Here is a 22,846-nt window from a genome sequence, read left to right as displayed (position 1 = left end):
GGTGCTCGTCAATGGTTACTAGGGCATGGCTAGGAAGTGTTGAAGGTGATTGGTGATTGGCTGTTTGCTGCCCCGGGTCAAACGAGCTCACCCTCATGATTCTATGACACTTCAATCCAAAGATATTCCTTTGATCTCTTTGAATGGAAGTCTATGACACTTGTTGCTAGGGCGCTCTATATGGTTGCTAGGGCGCTCTATGTGGTTGCTAGGGCGTGGCTTGATAGCTTCAACAGTGATCCTGAGAGATTGATTGGTTGCCTGAGTAAAATGAGCCCGCCCCTCTTTGACATTTGACATCGTACACCCGATCGCTTATAAAAGATATTTGTGTGGAAGAAGAATAATAAGTATTCAAGAGAACAATAGTGATGCTTTTCCTTATAGATAAGAACCACTAATTAAACAAAATCAAGCCCTCAAAAGAGGAGTGACAACTGTATTTATCATCAGTGTGAATGAAACATCTGAGAGTGAAAGACTCTTGACTGGTTGTGATCATGATCATGTAGAGAGAGTTTATGAGGACAATGATGTTCAACTCACCCTCCACAGAGAGAGAAACAGAGCTTGATCGTGATGAAACTGATCTTCCATCTATGTGTCCTTTACACCAGTACTGACCCTTATCAGACTTAACAGCTTCAACAATACTGAGAGTGTCTCTGGTTACAGTGTAACGCTCAGACCTCTGTAACATTGAACTGTCTTTATTCCACTCATATCTCCAGTCACTGTGATCAGAGTTTATCACACACTTCACATTGACTGTCTCTCCAGTGAACACAGATCTGTCTGGAGTCACAGTCAGTGTAGATGTGGGTAAATCTGTGAAGAAACACAAAAACACAAAGTGACTCAAACAGCTCTTTCAAAGAAAACTATTTTGTAAATGTTTTACAAAACTAGTTTATATTTTATCTCATATTTCATATCATATATTCTGTTTTGCTGTTGTACTGTCGTTAGTTTTCTCATGTGTTTTGAGGAGTCAAGTTTAATGAAAGTAATTAAAGTTTAAAGATTAAAACACAAGTTTGAAAAATTAATGATTGCAAATTCTGTCACTTTGCCATGATAGTTATAGAATGTTAAATATTTGCAAAAAGGACCAACCAATCACAATTCAGTATGCAGATAAATAAAATAAATAAGGAAAGTGGTCATTTGCATTTTGAATGCTAAAGTTAATGTGAGATTTGAACCTTACAGTTCTCCTAAAATATATAATATAGTGGAACTACAGTGATGAAATACTGTTGTCATGAGGTGATGAAAAACACTTAGCCAGATGTTTAGTCTCTTACAGGCTTAGACCTCAGCAGTCATCATACAAAATTCAACAATGGAGGTACTCAAACATTTCTAAATCAAAAGATCCATGCTGCAATGCATGCTGGGTGCCATTGTTGTGTTTGGCACTGGTACCCACATGCACATGTGACAGTTCAACTATTCCCATGCAAAATCGTTTTCAGAGACAATATCTGCTTATCTTTCCACAACACTGTTATTTAACAACAGCTCATGATTACTTGACTAAGAGCCTCTTCTGAAATCTTTTATACTTTACAACATCTCAATATCAAATCAGGTGATTTCAGGTAAAGTCTATACTCTTACGCAAAGAAAATATTTCCTCCTTATACTTATATGAATGATCAATATATATTATTTAACAGTATATTTGAAAAATACAGAATAATATATTGTGTTAGTATATTACAATATACTGAATAATACATAAGGAATTGCCACTTTTCATATATTGAAAAATATGTGACAGTATATTTACTAATATATCATAATGTATGTAATTTTATATTCAGTAATAGGCTACACTTCATAGCATATAGATGCACATGTGATCAGATATGGTAGGACGTGTATAAATATATTGCACATTTACATTATATGCAGTACAAACATACGGAGCCCCCAAAGGGACCTTTGCAAAAATAAAAAATTGACAGAGTTTCGCGCGCGCACGCGCTACAATTTCCGGTTTGTGTATACTATAACCTATGTCATTTGTGCGTCACTGCCTATGAAGAAAGCCAGAGTATGGATGAACATGAACTAATAAAGATCATGAAAATTATGAAGAAAATGAGAGTATGGATGCACATGAACTAATAAAGCTGTATTTGCTCAAAATCTGGCTCTATTAGACCAGATCGTCTAGGATGAATCCAGCTAATTATTCGTTTTAATTTTTTTGAACATGTTCCTTCCTTTATATCTAAAGTCCTTTATGTCTATGGCTCTGCTCGCAATAAGCGCTGTTAGAACTGAATGAAGAAAATAAGCATTTCTCTGCCACCTGTAAGGATGCGTCAAATCCGACAAAGTGGTTTAATAAAGGGGCGTTTGATCTTGTGAAATACGAAATTTTAGTAGACTTACATTTTACAGTTCCAGTATTTTTATATGGGATAATATAAATATGGCCTACTGCCCTAACGAAATGCAAAGTTTTATCATTTTTACTGTACCAATGTTTTTTCATGAACCATTAAACGTGCATTATGACAATGCACACTGAGACCGTTTCCCAGCGCGATTTCTTGGATGCCACAGAAGTAAATACGTTAAAATGGACATAAGTCCTTGAAATATGACACACTTCCCTAACGAAAGCCACATTTTGAGCACTTTTTTACTGTATCAGCCTTTAAAAAAAAAAAAAAAAAAAAAAACTTGGCAAAAAGAACAATGCACACAGCTATTCATGTCGCGGTTTCCCGGATTTAAAGCAGACATGAGGCCCTACGAAAGCCTTATTTCAGCAAATAGATCGTTATTAATTCATACATCCATACTCTCATTTTCTTTATAATTTTGAGCAAATAGATCTTTATTAATTTATGCACATCCATACTCATATTTTCTACATAATTTGAGCAAATAGATCATTATTAATTCATCCATACTCACATTTTCTGCATAATTTTGAGCAAACAGACCTTTAATAATTCATGCGCGTCCATACTCTCTTTTTCTTTATAATTTTGAGCAAATAGATCATTATTAATTCATCCATAGGCTACTCGCATTTTCTTCATAATTTTAAGCAAATTGATCTTTATTAGTTCATGTGCATGCATACTCTTGATTTCTTCATAGGCAGTGACACACAAATGAAATAGGTTTTAGTATACACAAACTGGAAATTGTAACGCGTGCACGCCATAAGTTTCTCGTGCACACGCGAAACTCTGTATATTTTTTATTTTTGCAAAGGTCCCTTTAGGGGCTCCGTATAAACAAACACAAATATAAAATATATTTCTTATATTTTATTATTAGTTACATGATAAACATTTCATAATTTCAAGCTAGTTGACAATAACAAGCACTCCTGCATGTACTAAAGTATTTAGTAAAGAGACTATCACTGTATAAAGAACGCACAGCTACTACTTTTTAAATAAAGTAATTATATTCTTATTAGAGTTCGGCCAATCATCAACCTCATCACAGGCTCTACTCTTCAGCACAATGGTAACCCCAAAAACTCAGATATACCAGAAAACTTTTTAAATTCCAAAATAATAAAACATTAAATACTAACAGATCTCTCACTATATTAATATAATACTAAATTTAAACATTTACTCTTCTTTAACAGTCAGATGCAAAGCATGCTGGGAACTAAAAATCTGCTATAACTCTTTCCATGAATGTGTGTATATGTGTGTATATACATTTACATTTATATGGGAACATGTATGTGCAAAATATGTACATAATAAAGGATAAAACTAATGCTATTTTTGTCTTCATTTTGTTACGTCAGAAGACGTATTGTTGTTTTTCCTCCCCCTTTTTTTCCCTGTGTGTGGAGACGTGTGTGCTCGTCTCTCTCTCTCTCTCTCTCTCTCTCTCTCTCTCTCTCTCTTTCTCTCGCTCTCTCTCGCTCTCTTTCTCTCGCTCGCTCTCAGGTAGCTCCGCCTTGATTGGACGTAGGCGAGACGGATTGGTGGACTCGAGTGGAACGTTCCTTTTAAAAAACGCCCGGGATGCAGACGTGGCAGAGGGGAGAGTGGTGTTGGCGTGTTGTAGCTACTGAGGTGTTATTGACATAGTTGACTTGTGATCAGTGAGATCTAAATCGTGTACATTGTTTTAAGCTGTCACCAATTCTTATTCACTTCTGTAAAGCACTCTCACTTTTGATTCTTGACCATATTGTTTTCATTCCATTATAATTCTTTTCGTTTCTTTATTGTGGCAGTTGTATCGCCATTTTTTTTTTTGTGAATATTGTATATACAGGTGCTGGTCATATAATTAGAATATCATCAAAAAGTTGATTTATTTCACTAATTCCATTCAAAAAATGAAACTTGTATATTATATTCATTCATTACACACAGACTGATATATTTCAAATGTTTATTTCTTTTAATTTTGATGATTATAACTGACAACTAAGGAAAATCCCAAATTCAGTATCTCAGAAAATTAGAATATTGTGAAAAGGTTCAATATTGAAGACACCTGGTGCCACACTCTAATCAGCTAATTAACTCAAAACACCTGCAAAGGCCTTTAAATGGTCTCTCAGTAAAGTTCTGTAGGCTACACAATCATGGGGAAGACTGCTGACTTGACAGTTGTCCAAAAGACGACTATTGACACCTTGCACAAGGAGGGCAAGACACAAAAGGTCATTGCAAAAGAGGCTGGCTGTTCACAGAGCTCTGTGTCCAAGCACATTAATAGAGAGGCGAAGGGAAGGAAAAGATGTGGTAGAAAAAAGTGTACAAGCAATAGTGATAACCACACTCTGGAGAGGATTGTGAAACAAAACCCATTCCAAAATGTGGGGGAGATTCACAAAGAGTGGACTGCAGCTGGAGTCAGTGCTTCAAGAACCACTACGCACAGACGTATGCAAGACATGGGTTTCAGCTGTCGCACTCCTTGTGTCAAGCCACTCTTAAACAACAGATAGCGTCAGAAGCGTCTCGCCTGAGCTAAAGACAAAAAGGACTGGACTGCTGCTGAGTGGTCCAAAGTTATGTTCTCTGATGAAAGTAAATTTTGCATTTCCTTAGGAAATCAGGGTCCCAGAGTCTGGAGGAAGAGAGGAGAGGCACACAATCCACGTTGCTTGAGGTCCAGTGTAAAGTTTCCACAGTCAGTGATGGTTTGGGGTGCCATGTCATCTGCTGGTGTTGGTCCACTGTGTTTTCTGAGGTCCAAGGTCAACGCAGCCGTATACCAGGAAGTTTTAGAGCACTTCATGCTTCCTGCTGCTGACCAACTTTATGGAGATGCAGATTTCATTTTCCAACAGGACTTGGCACCTGCACACAGTGCCAAAGCTACCAGTACCTGGTTTAAGGACCATAGTATCCCTGTTCTTAATTGGCAAAAAAACTCGCCTGACCTTAACCCCATAGAAAATCTATGGGGTATTGTGAAGAGGAAGATGCGATATGCCAGACCCAACAATGCAGAAGAGCTGAAGGCCACTATCAGAGCACCCTGGGCTCTTATAACACCTGAGCAGTGCCACAGACTGATCGACTCCATGCCACACCGCATTGCTGCAGTAATTCAGGCAAAAGGAGCCCCAACTAAGTATTGAGTGCTGTACATGCTCATACTTTTAATGTTCATACTTTTCAGTTGGCCAAGATTTCTAAAAATCCTTTCTTTGTATTGGTCTTAAGTACTATTCTAATTTTCTGAGATACTGAATTTGGGATTTTCCTTAGTTGTCAGTTATAATCATCAAAATTAAAAGAAATAAACATTTGAAATATATCAGTCTGTGTGTAATTAATGAATATAATATTCAAGTTTCACTTTTTGAATGGAATTAGTGAAATAAATCAACTTTTTGATGATATTCTAATTATATGACCAGCACCTGTATAATATTTTCTTTGATTACTGAAGCGGTAGGGGTTGGGTGCCTTTTTCTTTTGCGTACATCTTTTCTCCTGTGTTGAATTAGCCAGGAAAGTTAGGTAAGGACCTCTGTATTTTTTTTTTTTTACTTTTTTTTTTTTTTTTTTTTACAGGGTTTAGTTAGAAATAATTCGGGTTTAGTTTAGTGGCCGTTTTGTTTATTGTTTTGGCCTTGCCCAGCCCTAAAGAAGTTGCTTCATTTATTTTCTTGGCTTTGTGACGAAACTAAACAGAAAATAAATAAAAAAGAAAGAAATTGTTGAAACTGATTTTTATTTATTTATGCTGCTTCCCTGACCTAGACCAGGGTCGTAACAATTTCTCAATATTTTTATGTATCAATATATAGCCATACATGGTCAATGCACATATTGCAGTATATTGGAAAATATAAGCACTAGGTTCCCATATATGGAAATGTATTATGTAATATATCGCATTATATTTTGCAGTATATTCCCATATATTTTTGTTCTGTAATGGTATGTATGCATCACTCTTCTTCTATGCAAATGAGTTTGTTAAAACACTGTTCACATTTTAAACATTTCAAACTGACTTTAACTAGAGCTAAACCACTAAATCTGAATGAACAACTTTTACACACAAACTTTTATAAGTGATTATGGGAACAAGTTGTTTTAATCGTCCTGTCATGAGGTATTAAGAGGTTGAATTATATCCAAAGCTGCTGTATTGTGTGTGTGTTGGCTTTACATCAGTTGTGTATCTAAACTGTTCATTAACAGCAGGTGTTCATCACTAATGGTCAATCATCACTTGTAAAGTGAACCATTTAATGACCTGCATGAACAATTCAACAGCTGACACTACAAAGAGTAGATCCTACACTGCTTCAGTGTTAGTTTTTAACACCTGTGGATGAGACTCATATATACTCCAGGGTTGGTAATTTAACACTGGTGATTTTGCTGTGCTTCTAAAAATGTGTCTGACACACATAAAGCTGAAATTATCATCAAAAGAGTAACCAATTGCTATTGGAGCTTCAATGTGCACATTAATGCAAAACATCTATTTTCTATGTAAAACACATCTCAGTTTGTATTAATTACATCAAAATGTTTGTAATTATTGGTAAAAACTAAATTAAACACTGATATTCAAATCTAGCCTACATGTACGTTCTTTTGTATTCACATATAACTGCAGATTGTATTTACTAAAGTCAAGAGTGTGAAAAAGAGTGCTGATTTAAACTTGCAATACAGTCATGTGACAATTTAAAACATTTATTGTTGCATAATGTGATCTGTTTCACACATACTATTAAGAAACGGGCAGATACAGTATATACTGTACTGAATTTAGTAAGCAGCTCCATTCTGAACAAAACCACTGTTTCTCGATCGGATGTGTGATCATAAGAGAGAGTTTATGAGGACAATGATGTTCAACTCACCCTCCACAGAGAGAGAAACAGCAGAGCTTGATTGTGATGAAACTGATCTTCCATCTATGAGTCCTTTACACGTGTACTGACCCTGATCAGATGTAGCAGTTCGTTGAATACTGAGAGTGTCTCCATTTACAGTGTAACGCTCAGGCTTCTCTAACATCACATTATTGTCTTTACTGTCTTTATACCACTCATATCTCCAGTCACTGTGATCAGAGTTTATCTCACACTTCAGATTGACTGTCTCTCCAGTGAATACAGGACCGTCTGGTGTCACAGTCAGTGTAGGTGTGGGTAAATCTGTGAAGAAAGAAGAAGAGAGAGCTCTTTCAGTGAACTAATCAGAAAACATGATCTGATCGTCTGAGTTCCTGTGGTCCGTTCTTCATATCTCGCTTAATACACCTGAGATGATTTCACAGACGCCAGATCTTCTAATCCTGATAACTGATCTCTGGCTGATTTGGTTCTTCAAACGAATTTGCGGATTTGATTAAAATATCTGGATTAAGTTGTCTGAGATTACTGTGTGTTCTTGTGTCAATCAGAAAGGGCAGATATATCGATACTCAAAACCATGATCAGCAATGCAGTGATTGGCTGGCGGCAAGACAGCAAATGACATCATTAAGAACATCACACTCCCGATGAAAAACTTGAATTTCTGGACCTTTATAACAGCCAAGCGTCTAAAACGTCATAAAACTATAACAGATAAATGAAATGTGTACTCTTTTATTACATGATTCCCAACTATTTCCATTATTTCATGATTTTTAGTATTTGTACAGGCTTTACATTTTATTTCAATGTTGTAATTAGCAATTCATTTAATTTTACCTGTGAAGCAGATTTGTTACCTGACAGCATCAATTAAAGTCTCTTATGGGTCAAGAACATTTTTCTAATAGCACTTTTCTAAGTTATTATTGTCTCTGGTTCATTAGTGTACTCTTGTAAGAAAGTAACGGCTGGGACAGACTTTAAGTATCACCTTATATAAAGATGCAATCTAATTCTGTTTACATGAAATAAGCTGCTCCACAGCAGGGTTGAGCTTACAGACCTGTTGATATGACAGCAACTCCAGAATGAGCTTCGAAGAACCTAAAAATCCTGGATCATGTCAAATCATCAACAGTAAAATCCAGATAAGGGGCAGTCGTAGCCCCTTATCTGGTGAGTCCTACTGGTAACCCAAAGGTTGCTGGTTCGATTCCAGCACCGGCAGGAAATGACTGAGGTGCCCTTGAGCAAAACACCTAACCCCCAATCGCTCTCCGGGCACCAAAGCATAAAAAAGGCTGCCCACTGCTCTGGGTGTGTATCATGGTTTGCAGTGTGTGTGTGTGTGTGTGTGCGTGTGTGTGTGTGTGTGTGTGTGTGTGTGCGTGCGTGTGTGTGTGCGTGTGTGTGTTCACTACTCACTACTCTGCTCCTAATGTGTGTGCACTGGGTTAAATGCAGAGGACAAATTCCAAGTATGGGTTACCATACTTGGCCTTCACGTGTTACTTACTTACAGATAAATGAGTAATCCATATACATATAACGGACCCCATGTGGAGAGGAGAGTGATGGTCTCTCCTCCATCTGAAAACTCACTACAGGTTTAATGTGATTCAACATTAGATCATCTATAAATTAAACTATAGATTTACAAAGGTATAGTTGCTACTCAGTCATGTATTCAGCTACAGTAAAGCTTTAATCAGGATAAAACCGTATATTAAAAGCTAACATAAACAGCAGTAACATTTACAAGTGACAGCATATCTAAACACTTTGACACAAATACAAACGGAAATACTTACCATTCAGAAACGTCCTTTAAAAAACGTGCTTGCAGAGGTTCTGCTTGACCCTCTTCATCATTACTGCTATCTGGGTCTGATTTGGGCTCAATTTGATACGGCAATATAGACGCCATTATTTATATTTCCACCAAAGCACATGTAACAACTAATGGTAAGGGGCGTGGCGTTTCCAGACGCTTCAGCAAATCACAATACACTGGGCCAGCTAACCAATCTGAGCCCATTGCTATTTCGGAGGGAGTGGTATCATAGAACCAGGAAGTCAAACCGGCCGTTCAAATGACAATGGAAACAGCGGTGTAGAATAAAGGTAAAATATATGAAAAATACAGCATTTTTAAAAAAATGAAGCATTAAGACATGTTAAAATGTGCCCCATAAACACAATCAAGCCTAGACAAAAAACAGTGAACCACCCCTTTAACAGCAGGTGTTCATCACTAATGGTCAATCATCACTTGTAAAGTGAACCATTTAATGAACTGCATGAACAATTCAACAGCTGACACTACAAAGCGTAGATCCTACACTGCTTCAGTGTTAGTTTTTAACACCTGTGGATGAGACTCATATATTGTTACATACAGAAGGGACCGGAGACACAGGTAAGGGTTAACAGGTTTATTTCTGGTAAAGCAGAGCGTGAGCAGAGTGCAGGTGAGTAATGGCAGATGATAAGGTCGATGAGCCGATGAACTGGAACTGATACTTGTCTGTGTGTTCTAGGAAGCGTGGATGCCGGGAGACGTGGAACAGACGAACACACAGGAGATGCACAGGAGACGAGGAGACACAAGGGATCACTGAAGACGCTGGAGACAGGTAAGTAATCGAGCAAAGGGAGTCCTGGAGGTAAGTAAACACTGGAATGTGTAAACGAGACCGGACAGTGACTGAGTGAACTGGCGTGTCTTTATTGTGGCTGTGGTGATGAGTGTGAATGAGCGTCAGGTGTAGCTTGTCAGTACTCAGGAGAGGGAGTGCGATGTGATTGGGTGAGTGTAGAGCCTGGCATGTCTGTGACATATATACACCAGGGTTGGTAATTTAACACTGGTGATTTTGCTGTGCTTCTGAAAATGTGTCTGACACACATAAAGCTGAAATTATCATCAAAAGAATAACCAATTGCTATTGGAGCTTCAATGTGCACATTAATGCAGACAAAACATCTATTTTCTATGTAAAACAAATCTCAGTTTGTATTAATTACATCAAAATGTTTGTAATTATTAGTAAAAACTAAATGAAACACTGATATTCATATCTAGCCTACATGTACATTCTTTTGTATTCACATATAACTGCAGATTGTATTTACTAAAGTCAAGAGTGTGAAAAGGAGTGCTGATTTAAACTTGCAATACAGTCATGTGACAATTTAAAACATTTATTGTTGCATAATGTGATCTGTTTCACACATACTATTAAGAAACGGACAGACAGAGAATATACTGTACTGAATTTAGTAAGCAGCTCCATTCTGAACAAAACCACAGTTTCTCGATCGGATGTGTGATCATAAGAGAGAGTTTATGAGGACAATGATGTTCAACTCACCCTTCACAGAGAGAGAAACAGCAGAGCTTGATTGTGATGAAACTGATCTTCCATCTATGAGTCCTTTACACCAGTACTGACCCTGATCAGATGTAGCAGTTCGTTGAATACTGAGAGTGTCTCCATTTACAGTGTAACGCTCAGGCTTCTCTAACATCACATTATTGTCTTTACTGTCTTTATACCACTCATATCTCCAGTCACTGTGATCAGAGTTTATTTCACACTTCAGATTGACTGTCTCTCCAGTGAATACAGGACCGTCTGGTGTCACAGTCAGTGTAGGTGTGGGCAAATCTGTGAAGAAAGAAGAAGAGAGAGCTCTTTCAGTGAACTAATCAGAAAACATGATCTGATCGTCTGAGTTCCTGGGGTCCGTTCTTCATATCTTGCTTAATACACCTGAGATGATTTCACAGACACCAGATCTTCTAATCCTGATAACTGATCTCTGGCTGATTTGGTTCTTCAAACGAATTTGCAGATTTGATTAAAATATCTGCATTAAGTTGTCTGAGATTACTGTGTGTTCTTGTGTTCATCAGAAAGGGCAGATATATCGATACTCAAAAACATGATCAGCAATGCAGCGATTGGCTGGCGGCAAGACAGCAAAGTAATGACATCATTAAGAACATCACACTCCTGACGAAAAACTTGATGAATTTCTGGACCTTTATAAGGAAACAGCTAAGCGACTAAAGCAAAACAAAACTATAATAGGTAAATGAAATGTGTACAGTTTGTTACATGATTCTCAATTATTTCCATTATTTCATGATTTCTAGGATTTGTACAGGCTTTACATTTTATTTCAATGTTGTAATTAGCAATTCATTTAATTTTACCTGTGAAGCAGATTTGTTACATGACAGCATCAATCAAAGTTTCTTATAGGTGAAGAACATTTTTCTAATGGCACTTTTCTAAATTATTATTGTCTCTAGTTCATTAGTGTACTCTTGTAAGGAAGTAGCAGTGGCTGGGAGTCCTGGGACAAACTTTAAGTATCACCTTCGCTTAAGATGAAATCTAATCCTGTTTACATGAAATAAGCTGCTCCATAGCAGGTTTGAGCTTACAGACCTGTTGCTATGACAGCAACTCCAGGACGAGCTTCGAAGAACCTAACAATCCTGGATCATGTCAAATCATTAACAGTAAAATCCAGATAAATGAGTAATTCAGTGTAAGTTCATCTGAATAAATGGCCATACAGCAAAATCCCCAGTGTTAAATTAACACCCCTCAGTGTTCATATGTGTCCACACTACAGAGTGTTAAAATAACACTGAAGCAGTGTTGCAGTTAATTAGAAATTAAAGGGCACCTATTATGCAAAATTCACTTTTACATGGTGTTTGAACATAAATATGTGTTGGCAGTGTATGTACAAAACCACCCTATAATGATAAAAATCCATCCAGTGCTTGTTTTTAAATCCCCATAAATCATAAGCTCTGCCTCAGAACAAGCCGTTCGCAGATTCTGGGCAAAGTGACGTCACTTAATTGAACAGGCCCCTCCCACGATTGTTGACGGACACTGCTGTTCTAGCATAGACCCGCCCTGAGTGAGCTGTGACATTCGGTGTGTTCCAAACGGGATATATTGCCCCCCGAAGGGTACTTCGGAGGGAAAACAATCATGGCCGCCATATTGAAGGATCGTTCCAAACCGAAGTGCTCAAAACTGGCTACTTCGAAGGGCCCTTCAGAATGAAGGATTTTGAAGTGTACAACTGATGAACACTTCGGGCCCCCATGATCCTTTGCACAGGGCATCACAGAATGGGTACAGGAGGCTCAGAGTTCGATTTTACCTAATAAATATGTATAGTATTTTTCTATACTACTGTAACATTTATACAAGTTAGATTTGGAACAATATTATGGTCAAAACGACGCTGCACTTTACAGCTACCCTTATCAGTCTATTCAAATGTTTCAAATACACAGACACAATATATAATAGGGTGCGATAAACCAAAAATAAATAAACTAACGTCAAACAAAAGATGCAGCTTGCACAATCTATTCATCGTTCAGAGCGTTTTTTTGGGGGGGTCAACCAGCGTACAAAATGTGCAACGAAGGCGCCTCCTTGAATGTCTCATTAAGATGACGCAGAAGTGCGTTCCAAAAAAATTGTTTTTTTGACCCCTACACCCTTCATCCCTTCGAAGTTCTTACTCCGGAGGGTAAACCCTTTGAAGGGATTAGGGTGTAGGGATGAGCCCTTCCGAATGGAACGTTCGTCGACACTTATCCTGGACTTGCTGTCATAGTGAAGGGGGTGGATTCTGGAATCCATTGCCGCTTCAATATATATATTTTGAGTGATTTATAATCAAGTTATTAATCAACATTTATCTCCCTAAATATTAAATTATGTGAATGACTTCTTCAACTAATGTTAAAGCATTTATTTTCCTTTTCATTTGTACCTTTCACTGAGAGCAAAGTACAACTTATCAGTATATTTTGAGAAACTTTCCTGTTTAGAGTTGGAGCCTGGGCCAACTTCAGCTTCGAAGAAGCTGTGAATCATGTGTATCTTTGTATGTGCGCTACAGTAAGTGTTCTGTGCAGGTCCTTTATGGGTGCTAGTGGACAACTGACCTAGAAGGACATCCTGTGCCTAAATCCAGAATCCGAGCGCCAGCATCGTGATGAATGGAGATATGCTTCTGACTATCTGTCCATGTGTGGAAAATTCCACACATGGACAAAAACAAAAAAAAAAATTGTTTAACCTGAAGTAATGACGTAGTTAGTAGACTCTGTTAGAGTAATTGTTGTGGAAATGTGAATTCCTACGAACTCCTTGTGAGACTTGAAGCTGGCTTCCGCTGATGAAACTGCAAACTATTCTTCAGTAAAATTTTCTTCCATTTATTTTTTAAACTCTGAGTCCGGGTCTTCATTCATCATATCTGGGGCCGTATTCACAAAACATTTTATCTTACCCCTAAGAGTTCTCCTAAATGGCAGTAAAAGTTCTTAGTTAAGAGTTTTCTCTTAAAACCTAAGCTGCTGAGACCAACTTTTACTATAAGTAATAGAGGAAGTCTTAAGCTAGGAGTAAGGGCGGGGTTGACCTCGTTACTATGGATGATGTCAACAGGCTTACGAACTACAGTGATTAGCTGATGGGGGAGGAGTCTCTGTCAGTGATTTAATCATAGAAATATTTAGAATGAGGTAACATGTTGCCATATTCAAATAACGGTTTTAAAATGTACACTAAGTGTCACTAATTAAACTAGTATATGTTCAGCTAATTGTCAGCCTCTTACATGTCTGCATCTGAAGAGATTGCAGAATTCAAGCGACAAATGATGTTTTATAAACAAAGTTTGGGAGGAGCACATTCAAACGGTCTATCTAATCAGCTTGAGAGGAGGTATGTAGGGTAAATTCAGGGTGATTGGGACACTTTTTGCCATTGAGATGAATTGGAAAAAATGTCCCAATCAACCTTAATTCACCCTATACACAGACGAGAGCTGACTCACCTTGTTTAACTCAACAGTTTTCTGCATCCCTCCACCACCCCGTTCCTCACTCTCGGCTGGGGTTACAGGGGAGAACTCTGGATTTGGGCTAAATAAATTCCAAGCTTGGAGCCCTTGATCGCCTTGGATAACACGCTAAATACACTTCTATCAAATCTATAAATCAAAATATTTATTGCATTTACGAAGAAAAGGTCCATTACTCAAGGCTCTATCGCTATTGTCTCAATGGTGTACAGTGTCTTTGGGTGGATTGCTGAGGCGGATTGGCAGCAATGGCCATTAGGATTGTTTGTGATTTGGTCTTAGTGACTTAGGAGTCCTAATGTTTCACAGATTTAGGAGCTAGTTTTAGGAGTCCTAAAATCCTAAAATTTAGGAGTCCTAAAATTAGGACTGACACACCCATTATTTTTAAGAGTTTCTCCTAAATCGGTAAGTTAGGAGATACTTTTAGCCTTAAGATGTTTTGTGAATACGGCCCCTGGTCTTTTGGGTCTTTAACTGTAAAATTCTCCTACAATAGTAACAGTTCCGTAAGTTCAAACCTGCTCGGGAGCAGCTTATTTCATGTAAACAGGATTATACCTCATCTTTTTAAGCTGAGGTTTTTAAAGTCTGTCTCAGCCACTGCTACTTTCTTACAAACGTACCCTAATGTGAACCTGGGACAATAATAATGATTTAAAAATAAATTTGCAAATAATATTATAATGTTGTGTAGTCTATCATAATATACAATGTAAAAAAAAAAAAAAATCCTAATTTTGCAGAAAATAACTGATTTTTTTTTTTTTACAGTCATTTTGTTTTATTTTAAATTATACTCAAAACTCTGTAAAATTACAATCAATATCTGTAAATTAACAACTTGGCTGTTATTTTAAGTATTATGATTACAGTAATTCACATATTTTTTACAGAAAATTTACTGTATTTTTTTACAGTATTTTTTTGTTTTCTTAAATTACAAACAAATGCTGCAAAAATTAAATTACAAACAAAATTACAAAAATAATCAGTAATTAAACAGTAACAAAACAGTTAAATGATAAAACAGTCAAATGAATGGCAGCCAAAAAAACCCGTAGAATTAAAGTAAAATATCCTAATTTAAATAAACCAAAAAGCTGTTATTTTACAGGTATTTCCTGAATTATTACGATCAAATATCTTCACTTTAAAAAAATCCTAAAAAATGGTCAATGACTGGCAGCAGCGGCTGCCAGACAAAAAACGTAAAATTTAAATAAAGTGCAAAAAACTTTAACATAAATTTTCTTTAAATGATAAAAAAATACTGTTATTTTACAGGTATTTCCTGATTATGGCAACAACAAGATCTCTCATCTTCACTTATTTCTTTTATACAAATGTTCTTATTGAGAATTAACAAAGATTTAGATGCTGATGTCTTATTGAAAAAAAAAAAAAAGTTTGATGTCACCGTTATGGAGGTAAGCGTTTGCTTTAGTTGGGCTCTTGACCCTTGACTTTTTCATGTTAGTTTTTCTCTGACAGCTTTAACTGTTTGTTTCTAATGCATGTTTGTTATAGCAAAAAATGCAGGAGAAAATCTGATCAGATGATTTTGGCTGCTTATTGATGATATAGTTATCATGAAGTGGCCTGATTCACTGATATCACAATGTCAAATTTCTGAATATATTAACTGTTAATTTCATATGATTTTCTGTAAACTTGAAACACTGTGGAATCAAAATATGATAACCTGGTATTCTGATTTTAAGTCATTATGCAGAGAATGTTTTCAGCCGGAGCACAGAGCTTTAGTAGCTTGTTTTGTGACGTTCAGAGTTGATCTGAATTTTTTTTTTATAATCACCATTGTTGAGATTCACACGCTGATTCTTGATGTCTGTGTGAGTCTGCATGAACTTAAAACATTTTCTGCATAATGATTTAATAAAATTGTTTATAGTATCACAGCACTACAATAGTATTGGCATGTGAAATTAACAACTAATATTAAACAATTTAATCCAGCGTTTCTCAAAGTGTGGGGCACGCCCCACTGGTGGGGAATAGGGACATGACAAGTGGTGCGCAACAAACGGGAGGAAATTTGGTCATTTTTGTGCTCATCTCTATTAACCTTTTGAGCGGTACCACATATGTGACTTTCATTTCTGTGCCCCTGAGAGTACGGTCCCACATATGCAGGGGCGGATTAAGGTGGTCAGGGGCCCCTAGACTGCTCTTTGTGTGAGGCCCCCCCTTAATCATTTTACTGGAAAAATGTATTTAGCGCCATACATGGTCCACACGCAAATAGTAAGGTTAACTGGCATATACACACACATTGAGACAGCCAATACTACAGTGTTTCTTCTACATTCCTTTAACTGGTGGACCACCACAGTAAGAAAATTACTACCACACCACATAGGTAAAATGGGAAACTGAAAATCATAATAAATCATATAATAAACCAATATATAATACATGGCCTAATCAGCGCTCAAGCGCACGCATAAAACTTGATACAGCGCACCGGCAAATGTAATGATTATGAGTGTCTAGTGAAAAAACAGCAAGGAGACTTTCTAAACATTTTAATAATTTATTGTTAATGTTTTCTGTTTTCGGCTGCAAAGATGAAGACTATGATGCTAATTCGTCATATCCGCAGTAGTGGATGTGCCTATATGCAGGTTTCATACGGATTACATAATCTGAGATTATGTATTTTCCATTTGAATTGGTTGGATTAAAAGTAGACATTTCAAGCTTTCTATAGATACATTTCTCATGTCTGTGAGGGAAGTACGGTTCATGTTTGTTACGTGCTCAAGATCACAGAGACGACAGAATGCACATCCTGGTTGTTTTCATTTTACAAAAGCACAAAGTTTTCTGTTATTGTGAGTTTACAGAAATAAAAGTAGACCCTTTACAGTTTTCTTATCTGTATGACCAAAATGACGAAGCGCCCATGGTGGAATAGTAGGAGCTGAGGGAGCTCCTTTCAGAGTCTGTTCCCGCCCCGATTGTAAAGCCAAATGTGATTGGTTGTAGAGAGAGTACCATTGTTTAAGAACCCTATACTTCCTTTCTAAGCCAACGAGACCACCACTTGACATTTGATATTCAGCAGTGTTTTGATCTGCCTGCATCGACACCCTTGTATGAGAACTGAACTGAGCTGGATGATGACATCACTGTTTACTCCAGTGCTGATATAGATAAATTAACTAAATTAATAACTATTGATTCTTACAACAGAATGAATCAATACTGAATTTACTTAAGCTGGACAATGACACCATTTTCTTTAAGAGCTGCTGTGCAGCCAAAAATTCTATACCAGTTATCACTGTAAAGCTGCTTTGACACAATCTGCATTGTAAAGCGCTATAGAAATAAAGGTGACTTGACCAGACCATAGATATAATGAACGTGACCGCCCACAATTGTAAAGCAAAACGTGATTGGTTGTAGAGAGTGTGCTGCGATTGGCCAGCGCAATGTGGCCATTATCTGATTGGCTTAACCCTTTCTATTCTAACTGACCCCCCAGAGTGAGTTTTTTTAAGGCGACCGTTATTTTAGAACGTTTGCCCTTATTGTTTCCATGGCGACGCGTCTTGCGTGTCACGAGCGCTGAACGCAGCCACAATAACACTGTATGACAGATGGATCGCTATTATTTTGTTTTTCCTTTTTTTTGGGACCGTACCGCTCAAAGGGTTAAGTAGTCAGTGGGTGGAGTCGACCTATTTGTCGATTTGTCTGCGGTCCTGACACTAGAAATGTTTCAAAATCCACAAATGCGTGCAGAGATCCACAAATGCGCAGAAAGCGATTCAGAAATAAATGCAGGCAGAGTTGTGCAACATATTTGTGAATATGTTTTTTATTAGCAAATCTCATTTTATATATTTGTGAATTTAATAAATTTTTGTGAAACTCCTAACATATATTTGTGGATCTCATACTATTCATTTGTGCATACGATTATTTTTTGTGAATCTCTTTACATTTATTTGTGGATCATAATCTATTTATCTGGAATAATGGAACGATTTTATCTCCATAACGCTAGAACTGTTTCAGAATCCACAAATGCGTGAGGTGATCCACAAATGTGCAGCAAGAGATCCACAAATGCATGCAGAGATCCACAAATGTGTAGAAACCGATTCACAAATGTACAGGTGGTGATTCATAAATGAATGCCAGGCAGAATTGTGCTTGTGACATAAAAACATATTTGTGAATGTTTTTTATTAGCAAATCTCGTTTTATTTATTTGTGAATTTAACTCATTTTTGTGAAATTCCTGACATATATTTGTGGATCTTGTTCTATTTATTTGTGCATATGGTTATTTTTTTGTGAATCTCTTTACATTTATTTGTGGATCATAATCTATTTATCTGGAATATTGGAACGATTCTATCTCCATAATATCAGAACCACGAGGGGATGTACACGAACTAGAGGTGTCTGATAGAGAAGAATATTACGCACACGGTATGTTTGTTTATTTTTTTGGATTTCATCTATTAATTCGCAAGTTAATGTGCTTTGTGTGTTGATACTATTTTAATAAGCTACAAACTTGTAAACTGTGATATGGACAGAAATACACTCACACATTATGTATCTAAATATAATTTTATTTATTTATTTATTTCAGTTTTACACGGTGTCATGATGTAAAGATGTCGAACGATATCCAAACGGTGTCACGATGTTCAAATGGTGTCGAAATAAGGCCAAGATGGCGTAATGCTGACTTTTGCAAAGAAGACATTAAACGTTCAGACATCAGCTGAAGCGATTCTTTTAATCAGAAGAAAACCTTCAGGAGCCGTTACAATTCAATTCGTAGAGATGAAGGACAGTTCCACCACCTTATCAAGGAGCTGCGGGATTATCCCGAGCGATTCAAAGTTCCCTTCAGGATGTTAGTGGCTCAGTTTGATCCTTTGCTAGCGATACTGGCACAATCTGTCCAATACATTTTTACTTTTTTTTTTTTTTTTTTTTTTTTTTTTTTTGTGTATGACGGATGAAAGTAACGGAGGCAGTGCGTAAACGTGATTGACAAAAAAAAAAAAAAAAAAAAAAATATGTGAAAGAGAAGTTACTCACGAGACTTGACGTATGACAGCCAGCTGTGTGTGTGCACGTGCTTCAGATAAGCGCGCTCAGAAAACGATCCATTACAGCTTTAAAACGCGTCGACATAATAAACTTTAATGATGAAAGAACTATGCTATTCGTGAGAGTGATCGCGATACAGATGATAATCAAAACCAAGCAGATGTCTTGATAGTATTTGGCAGACTATCCGATTAAGCAGGAACTGTGATTGTGGAGAGGAGGCGGGGCAAAGCAGCTCATCTGGATATAAAGGCACATGCCTGTTGTTGACTGTAGTCAACAACATTTATAAATGATCTGTGAAGTGTTTTAAGCTGAAACTTCACAGACATATTCTGGGGACACAAGAGACTTAAATTACATCTTGTAGAAATGGGCATAATAGGTGCCCTTAAATATATACAGGTGCTGGTCATATAATTAGAATATCATCAAAAAGTTGATTTATTTCACTAATTCCATTCAAAAAGTAAAACTTGTATATTATATTCATTCATTACACACAGACTGATATATTTCAAATGTTTATTTCTTTTAATTCTGATGATTATAACTGACAACTAAGGAAAATCCCAAATTCAGTATCTCAGAAAATTAGAATATTGTGAAAAAGGTTCAATATTGAAGACACCTGGTGCCACACTCTAATCAGCTAATTAACTCAAAACACCTGCAAAGGCCTTTAAATGGTCTCTCAGTCTAGTTCTGTAGGCTACACAATCATGGAGAAGACTGCTGACTTGACAGTTGTCCAAAAGACAACCATTGACACCTTGCACAAGGAGAGCAAGACACAAAAGGTCATTGCAAAAGAGGCTGGCTGTTCACAGAGTTTCACTTTTTGAATGGAATTAGTGGAATAAATCAACTTTTTGATGATATTCTAATTATATGACCAGCACCTGTATGTTCACACACAAACACACATAACGCTGATTGGCACACTGCAAAAATGGTAACCTAAATAATGTGCTTCATGTGGTTACATCTAAAATTAATTGATTGTAAAGAAATAAAAATGTTATTTAACATTTAAAAATCATTAAATTACACTAACAAATAAACTATGTTTGGGATGAGGTAAATAGCTCTTTTACCTAACAATTGCAGCAAGGTGAACACCTGGTTATTGCTCTGTCACAGGACATAGATGTGAGTTTGCGGGACACATGTAAGAGATATATTTTTACTACAATTATACTATGTAAATGTTGATTTAGATTATTTGGAAAGCCTGTTTGCCGTTGTTGGATTATAGCATGTTTTAAATAGCTAATAAGCTTTGTTAATTTTGGTTAAAATGAATTTATCAACATGCTTGAATTTAATTCAATAGCATTTATCCTGAATTACAAATCACATAAATATATGAATAGAAATGTTCTTTTTGGTCCAAGTAACAAGACACACCCTGTGAAGTTGAGATTGAACACTGTATGATTTTTAAATAAATTTATTTAAATTTTGAATATCAAACTCAGTCAAAACAACTGCAACATGTTCCTTTAGGGGGCAGTAATACCGCTCAGTCTTTAGGAGGCTTTGCATGATTTTTCGTAATTGTTGCTTTCAATAACACGTTATGCTATTGTTTTTTGAATGAAACCAGCCTTAAATTTTTCTTCTAGGAATCAGTAACAACACACAGCATTTAAAGTTTAGTTAGAACACTTGTTTATTTTCAATGAGTTTATGTCTTTCTTTGAATATCAATAGCACCTTGTGCTACAGTTCTGTGAATAAAACCAACCTTAAAATGCTCTTCTAGGAGCCAGCAACAACACACAGCCTCTATATTTGAAAAAATAGTCTATATGTATTTTATACAAATTTATTATCACATCTGAATCTCAATAGCATTGTTTTTGCATCACTTATGATAGTAAAACCAACTGAAAGCAGTTTTTTTAATAGATCACACTATATGAATTTGGGATTGAAATATATTTTTACTCAATGTAAAACTTCTTTTTCTTAATAACATTACTATTACCACTACTTTTATTCTTTCTAATATGTAACATTTACAGTGTTTTTACCACGTGAGTGTGTGTGTATGTTTCAAAGCTTTGTGTGCACAGTTTAATTGGCTTTTTTCAAGAGTAAAGCATATGGATGGAAAAATTGAGCATTTTTCCTCTTCGTTTTGTGCTTTGTAGACGGTCCCTATCTGCTATTTTACATCACAAAATGTATAGGTTTCTAATACAGCAAAGCAGATTAAACACATAAACTACATTGTGTGTTCTCTTCTACATTTTAAAACAATTCGAACACAACTTGTTTTTTTGTTCTTATACTGAATCGTTATTGATTTATTGAAGTGTTTTCGAAGCTGAATCTCTGACGAATGTCGAACGTCCAACGTCAAACCAACTTTATATCGGTTCTATCTTTCTATTATTTGATGTTATTGTTCAGTGTCATTTACACACCCTCATGCTTTCCCAGATGTATGACTTTCTTTCTTCAGATGAACACAAACAAAACATTTTCTAGAAAATATTTAACCTCTGAATCCATTTGTATGAATTACCATTGTGTTTACTTTGTGTGGTTTTTGAAGCATCAACTACCGTCCCGTATACTTGCATTACATAAGCTCACAGAAATGATTTATGAAAATCTTTCTTAGTGTTCATCCAAAGACAGAAATTCATATACACCTGGGACAGCATAAGGGTGTGTAAATGATGAGCAAATTTTCATGTTTGGGTGAAGTATCCCTTTAATCTTTCTCACACACAACATGGGTACCTTCGACCACAGTATAATTTAGTTTTTAAATGTACTGCTCTGTATTTTTTTCTATTTTGCAGGTGTTCATGGAGTTTAACAGGATTGTGGGAAAGAACCTCAAGCAGGAATTCTATGAAAACATTGATCGACACAGTCTTCATCTAATTGATATCTTTCGATCTAAGAGAGGGAATGTTGGACAGCTGTTGACACCGCTTTCACAACAAACCAGGGTTAGTCCATATCCATTATACACTGCATTGTTGCATTGTTTTTTTTTGTTTGTTTTTTTTACAGTAATGAAAACGTCACAATAAGTGATACTGTATTGGTTGTCCAATACAGTCAAAATTGTGTTTTGTTGGTTCAGCTTTCTTGTAGATCATTTCTTGTTATTCTAGCTATGTAACTTTGTTTTTTATTTTATTACCCAACAGACTCAAGAGCCAACTGTTATTTCATCACTGGTGCTCAGAGGGATCCCTCTGAATGTCCTTGGTGACAACCCCATGAACTTCTTCAAACCATGCTTTGTAAGTAACTTATTTTCTCAAAGGACCATGACAACATAATCCTTTAACTGATAGTCCTTGTGTTTGATAAAATGTGTGGATAGAGCTTAAAGGGTTAGTTCACCCAAAAATGAAATTTCTGTCATTAATTACTCACCTCATGTCCTCCCAAACCTGTAAGACCTTCATTCATCTTCAGAACACAAGTTAAGGTATTTTTGGT

The 22,846-nt window shown here is 36.4% G+C and overlaps 2 protein-coding genes across 3 annotated transcripts in view; one reads left to right on the top strand and one right to left on the bottom strand.

Annotated features, from left to right (window-relative positions):
* LOC127515292 (Fc receptor-like protein 5) overlaps positions 1–22,846 on the top strand; it is a 487,356-nt gene that overhangs the window by 351,316 nt on the left and 113,194 nt on the right. The gene's annotated exons all lie outside the window — the stretch shown is intronic.
* The window catches only part of LOC127515290 (Fc receptor-like protein 5), a 241,516-nt gene that overhangs the window by 159,053 nt on the left and 59,617 nt on the right, over positions 1–22,846 (bottom strand). Inside the window, exons 4-5 of one of the 2 annotated variants that reach the window (XM_051898773.1) lie at positions 10,723–11,019; positions 7,349–7,645 (exon numbers count right to left, since the gene is read on the bottom strand). The exons of the other annotated variant lie outside the window; for it this stretch is intronic. Coding sequence (XP_051754733.1) covers positions 7,349–7,645; positions 10,723–11,019 — 594 coding nt within the window. The remainder of the gene's footprint in view (positions 1–7,348; positions 7,646–10,722; positions 11,020–22,846) is intronic. 2 annotated transcript variants of the gene reach the window in all.

Source organism: Ctenopharyngodon idella, chromosome 7 (genome assembly GCF_019924925.1).
Source record: "Ctenopharyngodon idella isolate HZGC_01 chromosome 7, HZGC01, whole genome shotgun sequence".
NCBI classification, from domain to species: Eukaryota; Metazoa; Chordata; class Actinopteri; order Cypriniformes; family Xenocyprididae; genus Ctenopharyngodon; species Ctenopharyngodon idella.
The sequence above is the reverse complement of the archived record's forward strand: the minus strand, read 5'-3'. Positions and strand labels throughout refer to the sequence as shown.